This window comes from Castanea sativa, chromosome 3 (assembly GCF_040712315.1).
Source record: "Castanea sativa cultivar Marrone di Chiusa Pesio chromosome 3, ASM4071231v1".
Lineage (NCBI taxonomy): Eukaryota > Viridiplantae > Streptophyta > Magnoliopsida > Fagales > Fagaceae > Castanea > Castanea sativa.
The window spans coordinates 54,770,852-54,789,903 of record NC_134015.1 but is presented as its reverse complement, the minus strand read 5'-3'; the positions used below and the strand labels follow the sequence as shown (position 1 = coordinate 54,789,903).

General features: G+C 34.5%; 2 protein-coding genes across 3 annotated transcripts; both read left to right on the top strand.

Moving 5' to 3' along the window:
* Positions 1-4,014: 4,014 nt before the first annotated feature.
* On the top strand, positions 4,015-8,455 carry LOC142627465 (uncharacterized). The gene is made up of 6 exons (XM_075801333.1): positions 4,015-4,369; positions 5,714-5,809; positions 5,924-6,142; positions 6,681-6,777; positions 7,391-7,453; positions 7,638-8,455. Exons 1-6 carry the CDS (start codon positions 4,064-4,066, stop codon positions 7,829-7,831), a joined length of 975 nt encoding a protein of 324 aa, XP_075657448.1. The 5' UTR covers positions 4,015-4,063; the 3' UTR covers positions 7,832-8,455.
* A 3,390-nt stretch (positions 8,456-11,845) lies between these two features.
* LOC142629274 (uncharacterized) lies at positions 11,846-18,766 on the top strand. Of its 2 annotated transcripts, XM_075803225.1 has the most exons (4): positions 11,846-11,985; positions 13,710-14,397; positions 17,503-17,543; positions 17,653-18,766. In XM_075803225.1, exons 2-4 carry the CDS (start codon positions 14,076-14,078, stop codon positions 18,523-18,525), a joined length of 1,236 nt encoding a protein of 411 aa, XP_075659340.1. In that variant the 5' UTR covers positions 11,846-11,985; positions 13,710-14,075; the 3' UTR covers positions 18,526-18,766. The 2 variants fall into 2 exon arrangements, with proteins under 2 accessions (XP_075659340.1, XP_075659341.1); XM_075803226.1 differs by lacking the exon at positions 11,846-11,985 and having other exon boundaries at positions 13,933-14,397; positions 17,509-17,543.
* The last annotated feature ends 286 nt before the right edge of the window (positions 18,767-19,052 follow it).

Here is a 19,052-nt window from a genome sequence, read left to right as displayed (position 1 = left end):
ATTCTTGACTTCACAGGGCGACCTTTGGCCCGCAACAGACTTGGGTCAGGCACCCACCGTGGTCCGCGAACGTCCCTCCACAATGACTCTGACATTGGCACCACAAATTGATGTGAATATGTGTGAATGGCGTTCTCCAAACTGTAACATGGGTCAATATAGCTAGTCGCATTGAGATGCAATTGTTGCAAAACTTTAATTGCATGTGAACAAGGGATCTTAATGTTTTGCCACTTTCCACAACCACATGTTCTAGCAAATACGCGCACTTCATGACTGTGGTTTCCCCCTCCACCTTTATGGTCGTTGTACGGGGTAACCACTTGATATACACCAATCTCATGATTAAATTCCCGCACAGTGTGTCCTGAAGTTTTCTGCAAATTTGTGTTATAGATCCCCATTGCATAATCACTCCACACCTTACCTTGAGAGCAATCAGAAGTAATTTGTTTATGTCGATCATGGAAATATGCAACAAGTTTGCACCAAGTGAACTCAACCATTGCAGCAATGGGCAAACCGCGGGCACCTTTAAGTACCCCATTAAAGCACTCAGAGATATTGGTTGTCATTGCCCCGTAACGTCTTCCACCATCATGTGACTGGGTCCATTTCTCCACATCCTCACTCATTAGATATGTGTATGGCATATGGCGTTCAAGATGGGGATCCTCAGGGTCTACCCTCCTCAGTGCATTAATCTCGACATCCTTAATAGTTTGCATTATGGACTTAAATTTAGCGTCATGAGTCGCATATCCAGCTTTCAAGGCCAATGCCTTTAGAGTCGGGTCATCAAAGTGTGTGTTGAAGTTGCTAGCAACATGTCGAAGGCAATATCGGTGATGTACCTGTAACTTTCCATCATCACCTAAAGGCCACTCTGCAATGGCGCATTTGATACCTTTATGTCGGTCAGAAATAATGCAAATGCCCTCGTTAGGTATCACATGCCCTATCGAATTCCTGAGACACTCTAAAAACCACCCCCAACTAGCCCCTGACTCCTTGTCCACAACAGCAAAGGCGAGAGGCAAAACCTTTTGGTTAGCATCCGTTGCCATTGCAATCATCAACACCCCTCGATATTTACCATACAAATGAGTCCCATCAATGCGATCAACGGCTTGCAATATCTAAATGCAGCAATGCATGGAGCGAATGCCCAAAATACATAGCGCGGTAACGTAGTACCGTCTATGGGGCTAGGTATGGTCCAATAGGCATCTTGGGTACCCGAATCCTGATCCAAGTATGCCAACAACAATTTTCGCAACCTTTGGTAAGACTCCTCCCAATTTCCAAATATCTTAGCAATTGCCTTTTGTTTTGCATCCCATACCTTATAGTAAGAGAGCTTATGATTATACTTAGTATCTATGTGGCCCGGAGCTCTTCAATACGAGCGAGTGTGATTTTGTAGCAATTTTTCCACAATTTCTGATGCAACAAAATTAGAACCCATCATTTTACCGTCTCTTCGTAAGCCAAATGGTATACAACTGTGTGGAACCACATAAGACGTGACCATCCACAGACCATTTAATTTAGCCTTCATGAATGCCCCAACGTACCACTTGCAGTTGGTGTCAATGCACGCGGCGCACAATTTAGTTTTGGTCGACCTCCGGATTATAAAATTTCTATTATCCTTTGCTGCGTATATTATCAATGCACGCTTCACCGCCTCTTTATTTGCAAAAGTCAACCCTTTATTAAAATGCATCCCATCTTCCCAAGTAGAAACAAATGGTATCTGAAGACGTGAAGGATCAACCATATTTTCCCAAGTATTTGCGGAGAATGACTCGGCAGGAGGTGTGTAGGCAGTGGTCGTATTTGTAACATGCTGGACACCAATATCATCGTCCGCATCACCTTCATCATGGCACTCCATATTTTCCTCTTCAAAATTGGAAGCAAGTTCATGGTCATCCACATCCTTCTCAAAGTCGCCTCGCTCAATCCTCTCTTCGTACTCATCCATATCATCGAGATTTTCATCATTATTCGCAAAATGATATTCATCCTCCACCCCTAAATATGTCTCTTGAGGTTGAAGTGTTTCACTAGTATTGGCAGCATTATCTTGAGATGGGAATGTGTAACCTCCCATTGTAGTGCATCCATCGTCTAATTGCAAAGATGTAGTTGTTTGTTGCTGCAACTCCTCGACATCAACTTCGACATCAACTTCTGCGAGCGGCTCGGAACTTACGTACAACTCAGCAGCATTTACTTGGGGCATTTTATGGATTCTATTAAACATGACCTTTACATGTTTATCTTCTTTGATCGCCATGTACTTGTAATTTATCCGCTCATAAAGAACTTCTTGTGGGTAACGATAAATAATATTTATGTCGTAACAAGTAGGGCTCAAACTCAGTTCTTTCATTATTTTCAACTTCAAATCATTCAATGTCTTCAACTTACGACGTAGTATCATGTAATAGCATTCGATATTCGGCCCTTGAAATGCGAATCCGTCAATCTGTTCAGGATTGAAAAGGGGACCACCGTAGTATACATTTACGTCAATATTCTTCAGAGATTGTGAACCTATTAGAGTCAAGGGTAATATGTTAGTGACATATTTTAACACAATTACAAAACATTTTTATGTACTCAAAGTAGGAAAATTACAACTTCTTACATCCAACACACCCCACATTTGCATATACTCACTCCACATCACATACAAACACACTCAATCATTATTATTTCATACTCAAACAAATAAAAAAACTAAAGACAACACTTACCCCCACTACAAAATTTCAAATCATTCTAACAAAAAGATAATAACAAATATTAAACCAAACAACAACAAAAATAGCCATGATAAAAGCCTAACAATACAAATATATATCTTAAATATTTGTTACTTCTTATAAAAAAAAATTTTAAAAAAAAGCCTAGCATATATACACTAACTTGTTACATCATATGCATCTACAAACCCCACATTAACATATATACTCAATCATTACCATTTGTTTCTAAATAAAAAAGAAAATTCATTAATCATACTAAAAAAAAAAAAAAAAAACTAAATGCACAAATATTCAAATCATTCTATAAAAAATATAAAGAAAAATTACAAACCAAACAAAAAAACTAATGACACATACCCATAAAAAACCTAACATTACATATATGTAACTAACAACTACCCATAAAAAAAACCCTAACATTACATCTATGTAACTAACAACTATTCAAAAAAAAAAAAACTAACAACTAGAGAGAGTGTATAAAAACCTTACTTGACATGATAATGTGTAAATGGAGGATGAGTTTGATTTGAAGTTTTCTATGAGAGTGAGAGAGAGAGAGAGTGAGAGAGAGAGGAAGAGAGAGCTGCTGGATTTTGTTTTGCAATGGCAAACGGCAGACCTCAGAAACTTATTATTGGGTGATAAAAAGCAGCTGCCCTAGCCACGTGGAGTAAAGTGGACCAAACATAGCAAATCGAGTCTCAAAGACTCGATTTCCTTTAAAAACCGACTCTAAAAGACTCGATTTCCTTTAAGCGCATTTAATTTTTCTTCACAAGTAAATCGAGTCTCTAAGACTCGATTTACAGGTGGCAACCACGTGGAAAATGGCCACATCAGATTTGATCAGAACATGGAAATCGAGTCTTTAAGACTCGATTTTTAGGTTGAAAATCGACTCTCTGAGAGTCGAGATATTAGTATGTTATATACTTTCCTTCCGGAGCCTACTAACTAGATTCTTTAGCATCCATGCCTAATGGGCCATTTTCTCCTTGTTATTGTATACTTCATAGTTCATACACATTTACTTCAAAATTGTGTTTTGAAAACACAATTTCAATACAAATTGTGAGAGTAAAATTGCATTTTCAGCTTATGTGACCGTGTGTACGTGCACAGTGAGCATACAAAAACATGTGATTCTAAAAAAAAACAAGTATGTGATAATTATTATCTAATAAATGAATAAATAAATAAAAGACACATAGATTACATTTCATACAATACAGTTGAGTGATTAACGAATAACGAACAACTGACAAGTTGAGAGAGAGAGAATGGCAGTTAAGTCCTCGTTCGTGCTCTTCTTCTCCAGCACTCCTATTATTACACCTTATAGTCCTCGTTGCTCTAAACTGAAACCTCCACGTGGCAAAATCACAGCCTTCAGTTGCTCTGATTTGCGGTATGACGATGATGATGATAAGCAGAAAGCACCAATGAAGAGAAGCCACGGTGAGTCGTTTTGCTGTATATGCGGAAGAAGGCGTTTCATTGAAGGAGCAACGGCAACCTCAACGGCTTTGGCTATGTTCCCTATTTGCCCCTCCAATGCTTCCAATTTACACTCTGATGATTATATGGTACACTTCTAACTTCTTCTTTCCAAAGCAAATTTAAAAAAAAAGAAAAAAAAAGGAAGAGAGATTTTACTTAATGTTGATAGATAGAATATAATTTTTAGGGTAAATTGCAAATTATACCCCTAAAGTTGGGAGGTGGTTGGATTTTACACCTTAAAATTTCAAAATTTAGATTTTTCCTCCTTATATTTGGGGGTATCTGGATTTTACACCTTTACGTTTCAAAATTTAGATTTTAGCTCCTATATTTTAGGGGTGTTTGGATTTTACCTCTTAAAATTTGGGGTCTTTAGATTTTACATCCTAAAGTTTCATAATTTTGGGGTGTAAAATCTACACACTCACAAACTTTAAGGGGTAAAATTCACATTTTGAAACATGCTAGATATATAATTTTGTTCTACTTTTATATCTTTTTTATTTAAAAATATAAAAACTATAAAAATACAATATCAAATAAGATAAAAAAGAAACTTGAATCATAGGATTATAAATTTGGTTAAACTTCAGTTAAAGTGTCAAATTTTAAATTACAGGTAAGTAACTTAATTTTCAATTAAACTATAAGTGGATAAGTTATAATTTACCCTATTTTATTTGACAAAAACAAATTTTATTAGTTAATCTAACTAGAACTCACAAAAAAGAAATATTATAGAGAGATCAAGAAAAAAGAAATAATTTTTTCATAATAATTTGGTTGAAATATGCTTTTTCATTTCAAAAAAAAAAAAAAAAATTGGCCCAAGTTTGTTCTTTTCCCTCTATAGAAAAATTACTTTATTTTGAACTTAGGTGACATTTAACGGCCACATCATTAGTAGAGGCAGGTAAGGAAGGTTGAGATTTAAAGCGATATAATAGTGTCGCAGAGGATGAATTTAAAATTTTAAATAAAAGGTAACAAATTCAAAATAAACTCAAAGGGTGTAGTTTACAATTTAGTCAAATATTTAGAAGGTATTAATTCTATCTATTTGTAGATAAATTTATTTTAGGCGATGACAAGTTAGCCACATCAAATTATTGAAATTGATACCATTTAATTTTTTCTTTTGAGATCAAACTTTTTCAGGGATGAAACTGCAACTGTTGAAAAATTTAAGCAATTTTGGATAAAATTTAAGGGACGAAAAGTGTATCTTAGCCTTTTGTGATTTTAGATAATATGAGACATTTTTGTTAGTGCTACAAACTTGATTTATATTGGCATAAGCATAAGCTAAGTGTTGTACCAATGTTGTGAAATGTAGTGTTTGATACTCCACCCAACTTCTGAATTGCCTGTATGAGTTGAAAATTATGTGTCAGATAGGATTTAAGAGTAACAATTCGTTTGTGTAGTCTGTGTTGAACAAGGTTCACCCTCCAAGATCGGATTGGTACGAGGAGTTCTATGCATCAGTTTTGGATAAAGGCATGGACTCTTATGAAGCTGAGGTTAGAGCCCATTTTAGAGCAATTAGTTTGGACTGTGGTACATGTATGATTTTTCATGTCAAGTGCAAACATATTTGACAGCACTTGTCTGTGCAATCTTATGTTGTGTGGTAGATTGCAGATTACAAGTTGCAATTGTTTAGTAACTTGAAGGGGAAGGCTCAGAAAGTGTTGGAGATTGGCATTGGTACAGGCCCTAATCTCAAGTACTATGCCGGTGAAGCTGATGTCCAGGTTTTTGGTATGGATCCCAATACAAAGATGGAAAAGTATGCTCAGGCAGCAGCAGAGGCCGCTGGTCTGCCGCTTACAAATTTTGAATTCTTACAAGCGGTAAGAATGCTTCCCTTTATGGCACTACTTTTTTCTGAACTTTTTATGATATAACATATTCTCTGTCTGAATATTGTACTTTCCATAATTTAAATTCTAGAAACATCCACTGGCGGTGTCCAAGAAGTAGCACTCTATGCCATTATAATTTGCAACATTGTGGTATTTTGGCTTTGACTACCCATGTGAGGAAAAGTATCCAAATGACTGGAAAATGTTTCTCAGAAATTTTAGTGGGGAAAGATCAATGACAATTGTTTCAAATATCAACAATTGGATTGATAGCCTAGGATTCTGTTGTAAGGCAATTGAAGCATCTCTGGTGATGTGCATTTGATCGGTTAAATTTGCATATTGAATTGGAAAACTGATACTTTAATCAATGCTTCAAGCCCTTGCTACTTTGGAAGGCAGGTTTTGGCATGCTATATCTTTCTACTAGATTTAGATGATGTTTTTGTTGTTTTTTCCCTTGGTTATATTTGGTTGTGAACTACAAAGCTGTTCTTTAGATTCTGAAGATGCAAAAAATATCCAGGTTGGGGAGGCCATACCATTAAGTGATGCTTCTGTTGATGCAGTTGTTGGAACACTTGTGTTGTGTTCTGTTAAAGATGTTGATATGACACTGAAAGGTATTTAACCATCTAGCGCTTAAAAATTCCTTTTTTACTTTTATAGATTTAATTAGTTGAAGTTTATATAGAAACCTCATATTCTGTGAGAAGCAACGGAGCATGCATAAGTCAAGTACTTCATACACAGTATGATTTTCCTTTTGTGAATTGGTTAAACCTTTCCTATAATTGCTTGCTTAACTGTGTTGTCGTTTTAACTATAAGCTGATTGTTTTGGAGTTTGATTTAATAACTTAGATATGAGTATTGGTGTTACCTTATTTTCAAAGCTTATTACATTTAATTACTGAGATTTGGATTCAACAGACTGAGTGGAAAAAATGTGTAGTATTTGGATGCCCAACGCAGTATTGTAGCATTTGAAGGCAAAAATTCATCCGCTAGATTAGAGATAATACTATAATGGAGCATTGGCAGAAATGAAGACTGAAAGTCTGAACTGATTACCTAATGAGGACCAAACATAACATGCATGCTTATGTTAAATGCTTATATACAAAAAACTGATGGATTTAATTTCCAAATGCAGCCCAAGGAGGTGCATAGTTACTAGGATTTTGTGACTCAATATCCAAATATTTGACAAATTCTTTATTACCATTGTATCCAGAGGTGAAGAGGGTGCTGAGACCTGGTGGTATTTACCTTTTTGTGGAACATGTGGCTGCTAAAGGTATTAAGCTGAACTTCTTGGTTAACTAGCAAGACAGAAAGTTGTCGATCTAGTGAATGATAAATTACTTATTGTCCTCAAAACTTAAATTGTTAAGAAATGGTGAATTTTTATTCAACTATTATTCTAATAGTGAATGGCCTTTTCCTTTTCCATTCTTTTTGCTATCGTTTTGGTGGTGCAGATGGAACGGTTCTTAGATTTATGCAGAATGTTCTTGATCCTTTGCAACAGACAGTTGCTGATGGGTGTCACCTTACCAGGGAAACGGGAATGAAGATATCTGAAGCCGGGTTTTCTGGTGTTGAGCTTAACAAGGCTTTCTTGTCTAGTGCCTTCTTTATAAACCCCCAGGTCTATGGTATAGCTTGTAAGTAGCACCAAGAGTAACTCGTTGTTCTCAATTCCAGTTCCTACATCTCAGCTACTTTTGATGTAGATTGTTGCTTTAGATTTGTGTGGGTACCAGGGGGGTCATCCATTAGTTCCTACTTGTCACAACCATTGACACATGGGGTATGATTTGAAGACTGACAAGTACACAACTCCGACCAAGTCATCAAGTGTTTTTGGTTGTTGGGTAGTTTGTAGACTACAGTTATTGTTCACTCAGAGCATGGCCAAATTCATTGGAAGCAGTTGTTGTATACTACAGAAATTAGAAGACATTCTCATTATTTAGATATAGGTTTGAAAAGGTTTGTTCTTTTTTCTACCCCTCATTTCATTTGCAAACTAGTTAAGAACAAACGCCTTACAGTTAAGTGTTCTAGTGCTGAATATTTCTTGCAGTAGGGTCATGATAGAATGTTTTGTTGAAAACATAATAGATAAGCCATGTGGAAGCAGCGATTTCTGGGTTCAAATTCATCAGGAAATCTTTTTGAAATGTTCTATGTTTCTAGATTTTTTTTTTTTTTTTTTGTGTGTGGAAGTATTCAAGAGCTTGTTGATGCAATTTGATTGAACCTGAATGTACTAAGAACAAAGTGTTCTATACCATTTTAACTTATCATTGTGATGCACATTTGATTGTAGTCATGTAATCTAAGTAAGAAAATGTGATGAATGTTATAGTATATTTCACTCTAGTCTTGTGATGACTTTCCTAGACATGTTGGAACTATCTTTTTCTTTGGTCTTTTTTAAAATTTATTTGTGTATGTACAGCTTTTTAAACAAGTAAATAAACTCTCAGAAAAAAGTTTCAACTCTAAAGGCAGTAAGGCACAGTAAATGGCTTAATGCTTGAATAATACCATTGCTTGTTTCAAGAGGAAAGGATGATTTCAAAGTTCAACCAAGGGAGCAATTAACATTAAATAAAAGGGAAAAAAAATTATATGAATAACTTCGTTTGTTACACCCACTGATTATCAAAATCTAATTGAGAGGTCCACACGCAAGTTGTCACGTTCAAGAAGATGCTCAAGATTTAGCAATAATAATGAGCCAATGATTAAGATGCAGGTATACTAAAGTCAGTGGTCTTTCATAGTTGTTATACATTAGCATTAGCATATGTACACGTGTGTAATTATAATAATAGTATAGTGGGATTTACTAACATGTGCCCTTAGGGCATACATTAGTAAACCATTCTAAGAAACTTTTTATGGAAAAACGAAAGAGTGATTAATTGTTTTGACAGTTTTTTAACCGGACCCATAGTAATAATAATAATTTAGCTATACTTGAAAATAAGAAAAAAATTAATAATAACACTAATAATCAAGTTATACTTGGGTGTGTATGACAAACCAGACAGCTTTTGGCAGAGTTGTAAGCCCTTCTCTTCTAGTTTATATTTGACAAATGAAAAAGTAATTAACTGTTTTGACAGCTTTTTCAATTTCTCTAAAAACTTTCTTAAAATAGATTGTTAACGTGTATGACAAACCAAACAGCTCTTGGCAGAGTTGTAAGCCCTTGGCAGAGTTGTAAGCCCTTCTGTTCTGATTTATTCAATCATAACATCATATTATTTTTCATCTGTATTATGTATTTCATTTTATATTTGATTAATCTAGTGCAATAATTATCATATTAAAGATGGCTATTTGCATGTTTAATATACAAATGATTGCAACTTTGTCAGCTGTGACCCCTAAAACCATCTTTGACTGCACTCTTACCAATGTGGCATGAGACATGAATCTTGGTGGGGGGGTAGAACTAGCTTAGAAAATCCAAATGTAAGACAAAGCGATGGGATTTACAAAAACAACCTGCAACAACTAAAAAGGCTCAACAAAACACCAAACCAAACACACTAATTTTTTTTTTTTCTTTCACTAGATAGAAAAATCCCTAATTTCCCCCAAAATCGAATCTCATTAAACAACATATCATTAAATAAGATTTTACATTAGTTATCATTGTATTAACCATTGCAAGATATAGAAGAAAAAGGGAGGGGGAATGAATATGTTAATTGGTGCTCGATTGAGTCATAATTTTTATAAATTAAAAAATAAATACTTTTTTGAAAAATATATTTTTTTTTAGTAAACAATAATATTTATTAGGATATATACGAAAATAGTAATACTAGTGACTTAAACCGGGTTTATAAGGAGAAATTGAACAATAAGTGAGTCTTATTAGATTAGTAAGTAATAAAAACTAATAAATAAATACCTATTTAGCTTAGAGTTGCTTGACTCTCTAAAAATAAAGCTAGTAAAAAAAAAAAAATCAATGCACTTTGGCACTTTCAACACCCCAAAAAAATTCTTCAGGGCATGACAGGTGACATCATTGTTTAAATAAAAAATCATTGTTACCAACTAAAAAGATTATCAAATGTTTAAGAATTAATTTTTCATCTATATTATGTAACAACAGCACACCTGCAATCAATTTGGCCTAACTAATATTTTAATCATTAATTTCTATCTATCCAACGGATAGAAAGGTCATCCGCAACCAACTTCTCAACTAAAACCATAATCTGAATTTCCAATATTTTTCACAATTTGCTTATATGTCTTGCTACTAATATTATTTTCAATATTGACTCACCATTAGCTCTATTTTCACATGAGTCCACATGTTTATTTAGTGTAGCTTTTTTTTTTTTTTTTCATCTTAAAAGAATATATAAAAAACAGTATAACTGTTTGAGTATTTGTAAACTACATTTAAACCTAAAAGGCAACATAAATATAATAAGTTCCAAGACGTGGGTTTTAGTCAGTTTAACCAATTAAATTTCTTATTGCCATATAAAATAATTAGGTTTGAATCTCATTTATACCAAAATTTAATTAATGTCTTAACTACTATTCAAATTCCTCAACCCACATTAATGCAGCCAAAAGATGAATCTCTTAATCTGCTATTAAAGAACAATTATAATTCAAAAAACGCAATAGGTTTAAATCTTACTGCATTACTAATCATGCACCCTTAGCACAATAGTCACTCCATAAGTATAAGTATTTATGAGGTGTGAGGGATAAAGGTTAGGGTTAAAGTCTCTAGGAATGAGCTTCATATACGTATACACTTAGATTATGCTAAAGTAGAATTTCTACATTGTATATGAATTAAAAAAAAAAAAATCTTATTGCATTTGTATCACAAAAAAGAATCACAATATTTTCACAACAAGCGAAGTTGTAAATAAAATGAATAAAAAAAAAGGTTTGGCTTACCTCCATTAATTTTCTAACTGGAATCTTTTTTTTTTTTTTTTAATGAAAAACTACCACATCATCTACTAAATAAATAAAAAGTGAGAATTAAAATTCACTATCACTTGTCATTGTATATTTAAAATAACAGGAGATGTCTAGTTACAAAAGTATCGAAGGAAAGCCAAACCCTTAAAAAAAAAAAAATTACACTTTACCACCCTAACTATACATCAGATTACACTTTGCACCCTAAACTATCTAAATACACATTTTGCACCATAAATTATTACACTTTGCACACTTTACACCCGATGTTACTTTTGCTGTTATGTTTAACGGAATCTTGCTGCATGTGACAAGCACATGCTTCTTACTTAGGTGGAACAAACTTAAAAGACTGAAATGCCCTTCTTCAAAATTAATTAAAACAACAAGATTTCGTTAAACATAACAGCAAAAGTAAAACTGGGGTGCGAAGTGTGATAAGTGTAATAGTTTAGAGTGCAAAATGTGCATTTAGATAGTTTAGGGTGTAAAGTATAATCTAGTGCATAGTTTAAGGTGATAAAGTATAATTTATCTTAAAAAAATTATCTACCACAGTTCAAAACAAATGTATTACGAAAAGATTGTGATGTTCTTGGTGTTTCAGAAAGGAAAAGGAAAAAATAAATAAAAATCTTTGGTGAGGGTGAGAACTCAAAAGGGGTTGAAAATAAATACAGGAGAAAACAGAGGACCTCAGTGCAAAAAGGCAGTGAGAGAACAACATAATAATAAAAAAATTAACAATAATCCAAAAGCAAAATCTCCCTCTCTCCGACAAATTAGGGTTTTCAATTTCATTTCACAGAGTCACCACGCGGACCGTTTCACCTTCAATGGCGCTTTGTAAGCTCTCTCTCCGACAAATTTGAGTTCTTTTTCTCTTAATTTTCGCTAATCCAACTGGTTTTGGTGCTACAATTCCATGTCTTGGTTTTGTTTTAAATTTTCGAAAAAAATTCAAACTTTTTTGAATTTTGGTGAATAATGTGTTGTGAAGAACTTAGCAAGTTGATTTTTTGAAAAAAGTTCTAATTTTTTTTATCTGGGTTTTAGTTTTTGGTGAATAATGTGTTGTGAAGAACTTAGCTAGTTTGATTGTGTGGATGCTTTGAGGTTCTGTTGGTGATTTTGGAGCTTAGTGTAGCTAAGTTTAATTGAAGTTTCTTTATCTTGGACCACCCCCCCCCCCAAAAAAAAAAAAAAAACCCTTTTGATTTTAGTCTTGAATTTTCTTGTTCTGAGGCATGTTGAACAATTTTATATTATACAATATGATTTTAACATAGTTTTATTTTACTGATATTGTGTTTTAAATACGTGGTTCTTGTAGCTGTGGCCATTAGCAATGCGACTGAGACTGTTTGCTTTTCTTGCATGAGGGTCAATGATAATGGGAATGGGTTAGAATTAATTGAATTTGTAGTTCTTGTCTTTTTTATTTGGGTTTAGTTTTTGGTGAATAATGTGTTGCAAATAACTTAGCTAGTTTGATTGTGTTGGTGCTGTGAGGTTGTGTTGGTGATTTTGGAACTTAATGTAGCTAAGTTTATTGAAGTTTCTCTATCTTGGACCCCGAAAAAAAAAATACCCTTTCGATTTTAGTCATGGAATTTACTTGTTCTGAGGCATTTTGAACAATTTTATATTATACAATATGATTTTAACATAGTTTTATTGCACTGATACTATGTTTTAAATACATGGTTTTTGTAGCTGTGGCTATTAACAATGTGACTGAGACTGTTTTCTTTTCTTACATGAGGGTCAATGATAATGGGAATGGGTTAGAATTCATTGAATTTGTAGTTCTTGTAAGTTTTTTATTTGGGTTTTAGTTTTTGGTGAATAATGTGTTGTGAAGAACTTAACTAGCTTGATTGTGTGGGTGCTGTGACTTGTGAGGTTGTGTTGGTGATTTTGGAGCTTAGTGTAGCTAAAGATTATTGAAGTTTCTCTATCTTAAACCAGGAAAAAAAAAAACCCTTTTGATTTTAGTCATGAAATTTACTTGTTCCGAGGCATTTTGAACTAATTTATATTATACAATATGATTTGAACTTAGTTTTTTAGTACTGATGCCAGGTTTGAAATACATGGCTTTTGTAGCTGTGGCCATTAGCAATGTGACTGAGACTGTTTGCTTTTCGTGTATGAGGTTCAATGATAGTGGGAATGGGTTAGAATTCATTGAGTTGTAGTTCTTGTAAGCTTTTTTATTTTGTTGGGTAGTTGTTAAGGTGGTGGTATTAGGTTTTGTTGTGTTGATTACAAGTTCTGAGGCATTTCAAACAATTTTATTCTATATGTTATGATTCTAACATAGTTTTACTTTATCATACTGATTGTATGTTTTAAATACATGGTTTTTGTAGCTGTGGCCATTTAGTGATGTGACTGAGACTGATTTTCTTGCACGAGGGTCTATGATAACGAGAATGGTTTATAATTTATTGAATTTGTAGTTCTCATAAGCTATGTTTATTTTGTTGATGGTTGTCAAGGTGGTGGTATTGGATTTTGTTGTGTTGAATGCAAATATTTAATTGTTTATCTTGTTTTCATGGTAGGGTTTCCGCTGTGGTGCTAATGAAATTACAAGGGGACTCTGATTTGTAGAAGATATTTAAATTTTTGGGTGCTGGTGGACTACATAAATGTTCTTTGGTGAAGGGAAGTGACTTTGGGTATGGTAGGTTTTGTTTCATGTGGTTTCGATAAGTGACATGCAGCATAAGCAAATATAATGTAAGTTACAAATGTTTGCATTCAGTGAGTAGTGTAAATTGCTCATCTGTTTGTTGGATAAACTTGTGAGGGTTGAAAGTAAACGGTATTGGGTTTGGTGAGTTTTATAGAAAATAGCTAAAACGGGGTCACTTTGTTGTGTGGCTGCAAGGCCACATGGATCGAATACGGCCAGTAGGGACTGGTCAATGGGGCCTCACGAGCCTTACTGGCGAACTAATACAAGCTTTTCACCACCCCCATCAAGATGGGATTTTCGATTCCAATCGGAGGGGCTACCATATAATTCACACGAAGGTATTCAACTGTATGGGTCTTCGACATCGTCAAACAGTAAAGAAAGTCGGGGCTGGGTGAGAGGCAACTATCTTTATAACCATCAATACTCTGCATCTGATGGTGGTGGGCTGTTTTTAAGTAGTCCATCTGACCTTTCTCAAGGTCCTCAATGGACACCTCCAGCAATTCAGGAAATCAATGTGGATGATTATGAAACTGCGACAAGAAGAGGTAATACAACTGGTCATGCATCTTGTTCGATGTTTACTTGTTATGATCTACAGTACTTATGTTTAATATTTGAGAAGGGTGTGTAATGATGTCACTAAAATTATATTGCCTTTTCATTTGAATATGAAAAAAATTAGAACTAGTAAAAATGTTGTTCTTATTTTGGAATATGCAATGTTCTTTTCAACTTTTCTGATCTGTGAGGAATGCCACCTTGTGCACATGGTCTATGTAATGGAGCTAAGCCACTAACCATCCCTAAAAACCTCCTTCTCTAGTGAAGGTAGGACTTGATGCCAAGTCTCTGCTATGATGAAGATAGTATGGTTCATTGCTAGAATATCAAGATATTTACCTTCTTGCTTCCTTATTAGGCACGATTAGATGTTTCGTTAGAGTGTAAATCCTACATCATTTCAACATTTGCGATTTTATTAGAAATCTTAAAAATCGCTTCAGATATCAAGTGACAATACCTAATGTATCTCAACTTTGCTTACCATTTTTTGCAATATACTTATCAAGGTAGGCAAATCAGTGCTAGAATCTATTAGCTTTATTTGGGTCTGTTTGGGATCCGTTTATTTCGTTGAAATTGAAAACTTTCTGTTGAAAGTACTGTAGATAAAGCTAAAAGTTAGCTGAAATGGTACAGTGGGACCCATGAATAGTACCAAAAAGTGCAGTGGGGCTCATAAATAGTATAAAAAATAAGCTTAATAGTAAAATAAGTTGGCTTTTTATTTTTTGCCAAACACACTTTATCTGATTATTTTGGATTATAATCTACATTACAACACATTTAATCACAGTTGTTGAAAAGTTGACTATTGGTACATACATTATATTACCATGTTGAAAGGCTCAACAAAACAAGGAGGATTTTGATACTCATTGCTTTATATGTTTGTTGGTTTAACTTTCATGTAGAGTTTTAACTTTCTTAAAGTTGAATTACCAAGGGTATGATATTCTGAGTTCTTATCGATCACAACATTTAATCCTTCCTCCAATGCCTTGACATCTTGTTTTCTTTAATGACTGAAATGCATGTGTGACACGCTGGCCTCAAGACAGTGTCTTTAGATGAGCTTATTTTCACTAGCTTATTTGTTTAAAATTTAAGTTTTGTAAAAGTAAAATTGAACCTAGAAAAGCGGAGCTTTAAAAACCTGTTCATAAGATGGAGGTGAAAATAAGCTGGCATTTTAAGCTAAAACAGAAAGACCTTATTGGTGCGTTTATGGTGTATTGATGTGTTTATGGTTAGAATATGGGAAGTTACCTTTTTCTGTCATTAACACCTGTCCTCCTATCCTTTGCATGTCTGGATATTTTCCTTTTTTTTTACCAAGAACAAGATAGAAAAGGTGAAAGGAAGAGTAAATGAGAAGGATAAACCAATTTACTTGTTCTCCCCCCACTTTTTATACTGGTCAAGATACTTGGTTAAGATTTAGATGCATAATTGTTATAGGAAAGTGGAACTTTTTTTTTTCTTTTAAAAATTTATACCTTGGAATGTTGTGAAAACAAAATGATGTTCTTCTAGGCTAAAGGATTGACATTTAAACTTTTCGGAAAATAGTTGATTTCCCATTATAATTCTCAAAATCATATAATGCAGTTCATGCCCTTCTTAAACAACATTTCAGGTTTCGCAGAATTCGCATGATGAATTATGTAGCATAATAGTGCTAAATTATTCATAAATAAATAAACAAATATATATATATAGCTAAATTGAGATAAGTTGTAGGTAATACAATAATATAATATACAAATATCAGCATTGTGCTCTCAGCATTTCTTTTTAGCTAACTAAGGGATAAAACCAGTGCTTCTGCTCTGTACCCTTAGGAATAGGAGAATCGCTTATTTTTGTAATTGACATGAGACCTTTCTGTGTTCTGAATACCCTTTTTTTTAGGATGATTATTAACTTTCCTAATAGTAATGAGACCATGTTGTTCATTATAACTGTTGAGCTTTGAAACATATATGTTTTACCTGCTAATCTAGGACCCTATTATATGCCTCCTTTTTGTGTAACCAGTATGTACTCCAGCTGGAAGTAAATAACCAGAACCAGCTCCATTGGACTGGATATTGCCTCTTTAAGTTGGATAACTAGACTTGTTTAGCTTTGATTATGGTGATGTCTCTTGGGAACTTACGAATTGAGTAATCTGATAGCTGGTCCTCATTAACAGTCCTATGTATATGGTAGCTGTCCTCAATTGGTGTCAATATTTTATCTGATTATGTCTTCTAAATACTCTGGATTATGGTAATGCTGCATTATTTGGTACTGTTACCTTCAGCAGTGCTCTAGGAAGAATTATTTATATTTTTTCCCCATGCTCAAATGGATTTGTGTAATAGTCATTGGGTTTGTTGGCATCTGAAAGTGTATGCACGACTGTGTGGTGACACTGCATGATTCAGTATTGTTACCTTCATCAGCATAATCAGAAGAATAATTCTTATTTTTTTCCTATGCTTAACTGGATTTGTGTAATAGTTGTTAGACTAGTTGGCATGTGAAAGTGTGTGTGTCATTTTGATGCTACTGTGAATTTTACTTGATAAGAAATTTTCATGATTTTATGCGGATTTTGTTTAGCCAAATTAGGTAGTTAATCGTTTTGTTGTACTTTTGAAGCTCTTAGTTGAATTGCTAATTCACCAAAGGATCCAGGTTCTGCAATAAATTAACTAATTTGGATTAGATTGCATTACTATGGAATTATGGGTTCTCTTTGCTTGTCAAAAGATTTAACATTTCTTTTTTTCTTTTCTGATGACTACTTAATCTGTTATTAACACTTCATGTGGCTTAGTATTATTGTATATGCTGACTGTTCTTTTGGACGAGAGCAAACTTAAGTTGTTTCATTCTATTGTTGCATTTTATATGCCCATATGTTTATTAGAATCAGTGCCTTACCATGTCTGTTCAAGATTCACCATTACATTCAACCTTCAGATGCTGTTATGCTTTAGCAAATCAAAATATCTTAATTGCCTTTCTTGCTCTTTCTAATATTGATATTAATACACTTTGCACTTAACATTCTTATTTGGGTCTTCTTGACTTGCTAGATCCAGCTATGGGGCGATTATCCTTTAGACCTACCATGGAGGTATAGAATTAAGATGAAGCTCTCTGAAATTATCTAGGAAAAATTAATCTTGGGCAATTATTTGATATCTGCTATAATCCAATTTCATAATGGAATGGAATGTGTGCAGGGGACCTCAGAAATTCCAGATAGTGGTGGCTCAACATCTTCCCATTCAGACAGTAGTGAGTCTGAGCCAACATTCAAGTCACGCTTATCCTCTCACCGGAACTTCTCAAGTCGTCGTTCTTTCATGTCAAAACCGATACACCCCTTGTCCTTTTCTACCCAAACATATACTAGAGAAGCTCCTGACTCAACAGCCGGGTTTTCAGAGTTTGATACTGCCACTCCACAAAGAGATGCCCACCGTTGGAGCAGTGCTAGCAGCAGCATTGATTTTGCTGATGTTTCTGAGTCATTTGAGCCTGAAATTTTCAGTCAGCCGTGCAATCCTTCTGGTGGTTTTAGGTGTGGCTTATGTGAAAAATTTCTTTCACAAAGATCACCTTGGAGTTCTCGTAGGATTGTGAAAAGTGGAGATATGCCAGTTGCTGGGGTTCTTTCATGTCGTCACGTTTTTCATGCAGAATGTTTGGAGCAAACAACACCAAAAACCCGTAAAAATGATCCGCCTTGCCCTCTATGTGTTAGATTGGGGGAGGACAACTCCCCTGAACAACGGGGTCTTTCAAGACTGAGGAGTGGTTTCCAAAGGCTCAAACCATTTTGTGAGGATGGCCCATCCAGGCCTTGGGACTGTGCACAAGTGGGAGATTGTGTTGAAGGGGCTTTGCATGCACCTCCACGCAATACTATGTTCTTACTTAACCGAAATCGCATTAAAAAGAACCTGACATTAAAGGGCAATCCAAGCAAGGAATTTCCAGGGAAGTTAAGAAAAAGTGGCTCATATTCTTCGCAACAGTTGAGTGGAAAGTCAGTTGATCAGGGAGCAGTTGAGTGCTCTAGGTCAACACCAGGCCCAAGTATGAAGAGATGATGAAAGATCTGTAGATAAATGGTAACATGTAATTTATCCTTGGTAAGGGCTTTTTTTTCTCTTTTATTGATATTTTGTAGTGTCATTTTAGCCGAGTAGATATTTTATCAATGAGGTTGGATGACCTGGTTAGATTGTTGTATAGATTTGATTTTGTGCAAACTGCGGGATGAACTCAAAGTTGGAAGCAGACAATTGTGTGTTTTATGCTGAAGCGATGCATTTGATGTTTTCTTGTTAACTGAAAAGGATTTTTTTTTTTGGTTGGGATCTTCATTCTTCATGCTTTATTTTAATGAATATTCTATATTCATTAATGGAGATTGATTTGGAATGCTGAAATGTTCATGTATTTGAACATGTCAAATACTGGTTGGACCTGTTAATTGCCTTCTTATCATTTATTTAGTTTTGGATTTTAACTGGATCTTCGTTTTCTCTACCAACAAGATGACATACAAGCTGTGTCGCACATAACGGTCTGCAATGAATGACTGTTGTGCCAATTGGCCGTGTGTTTTGTGGTG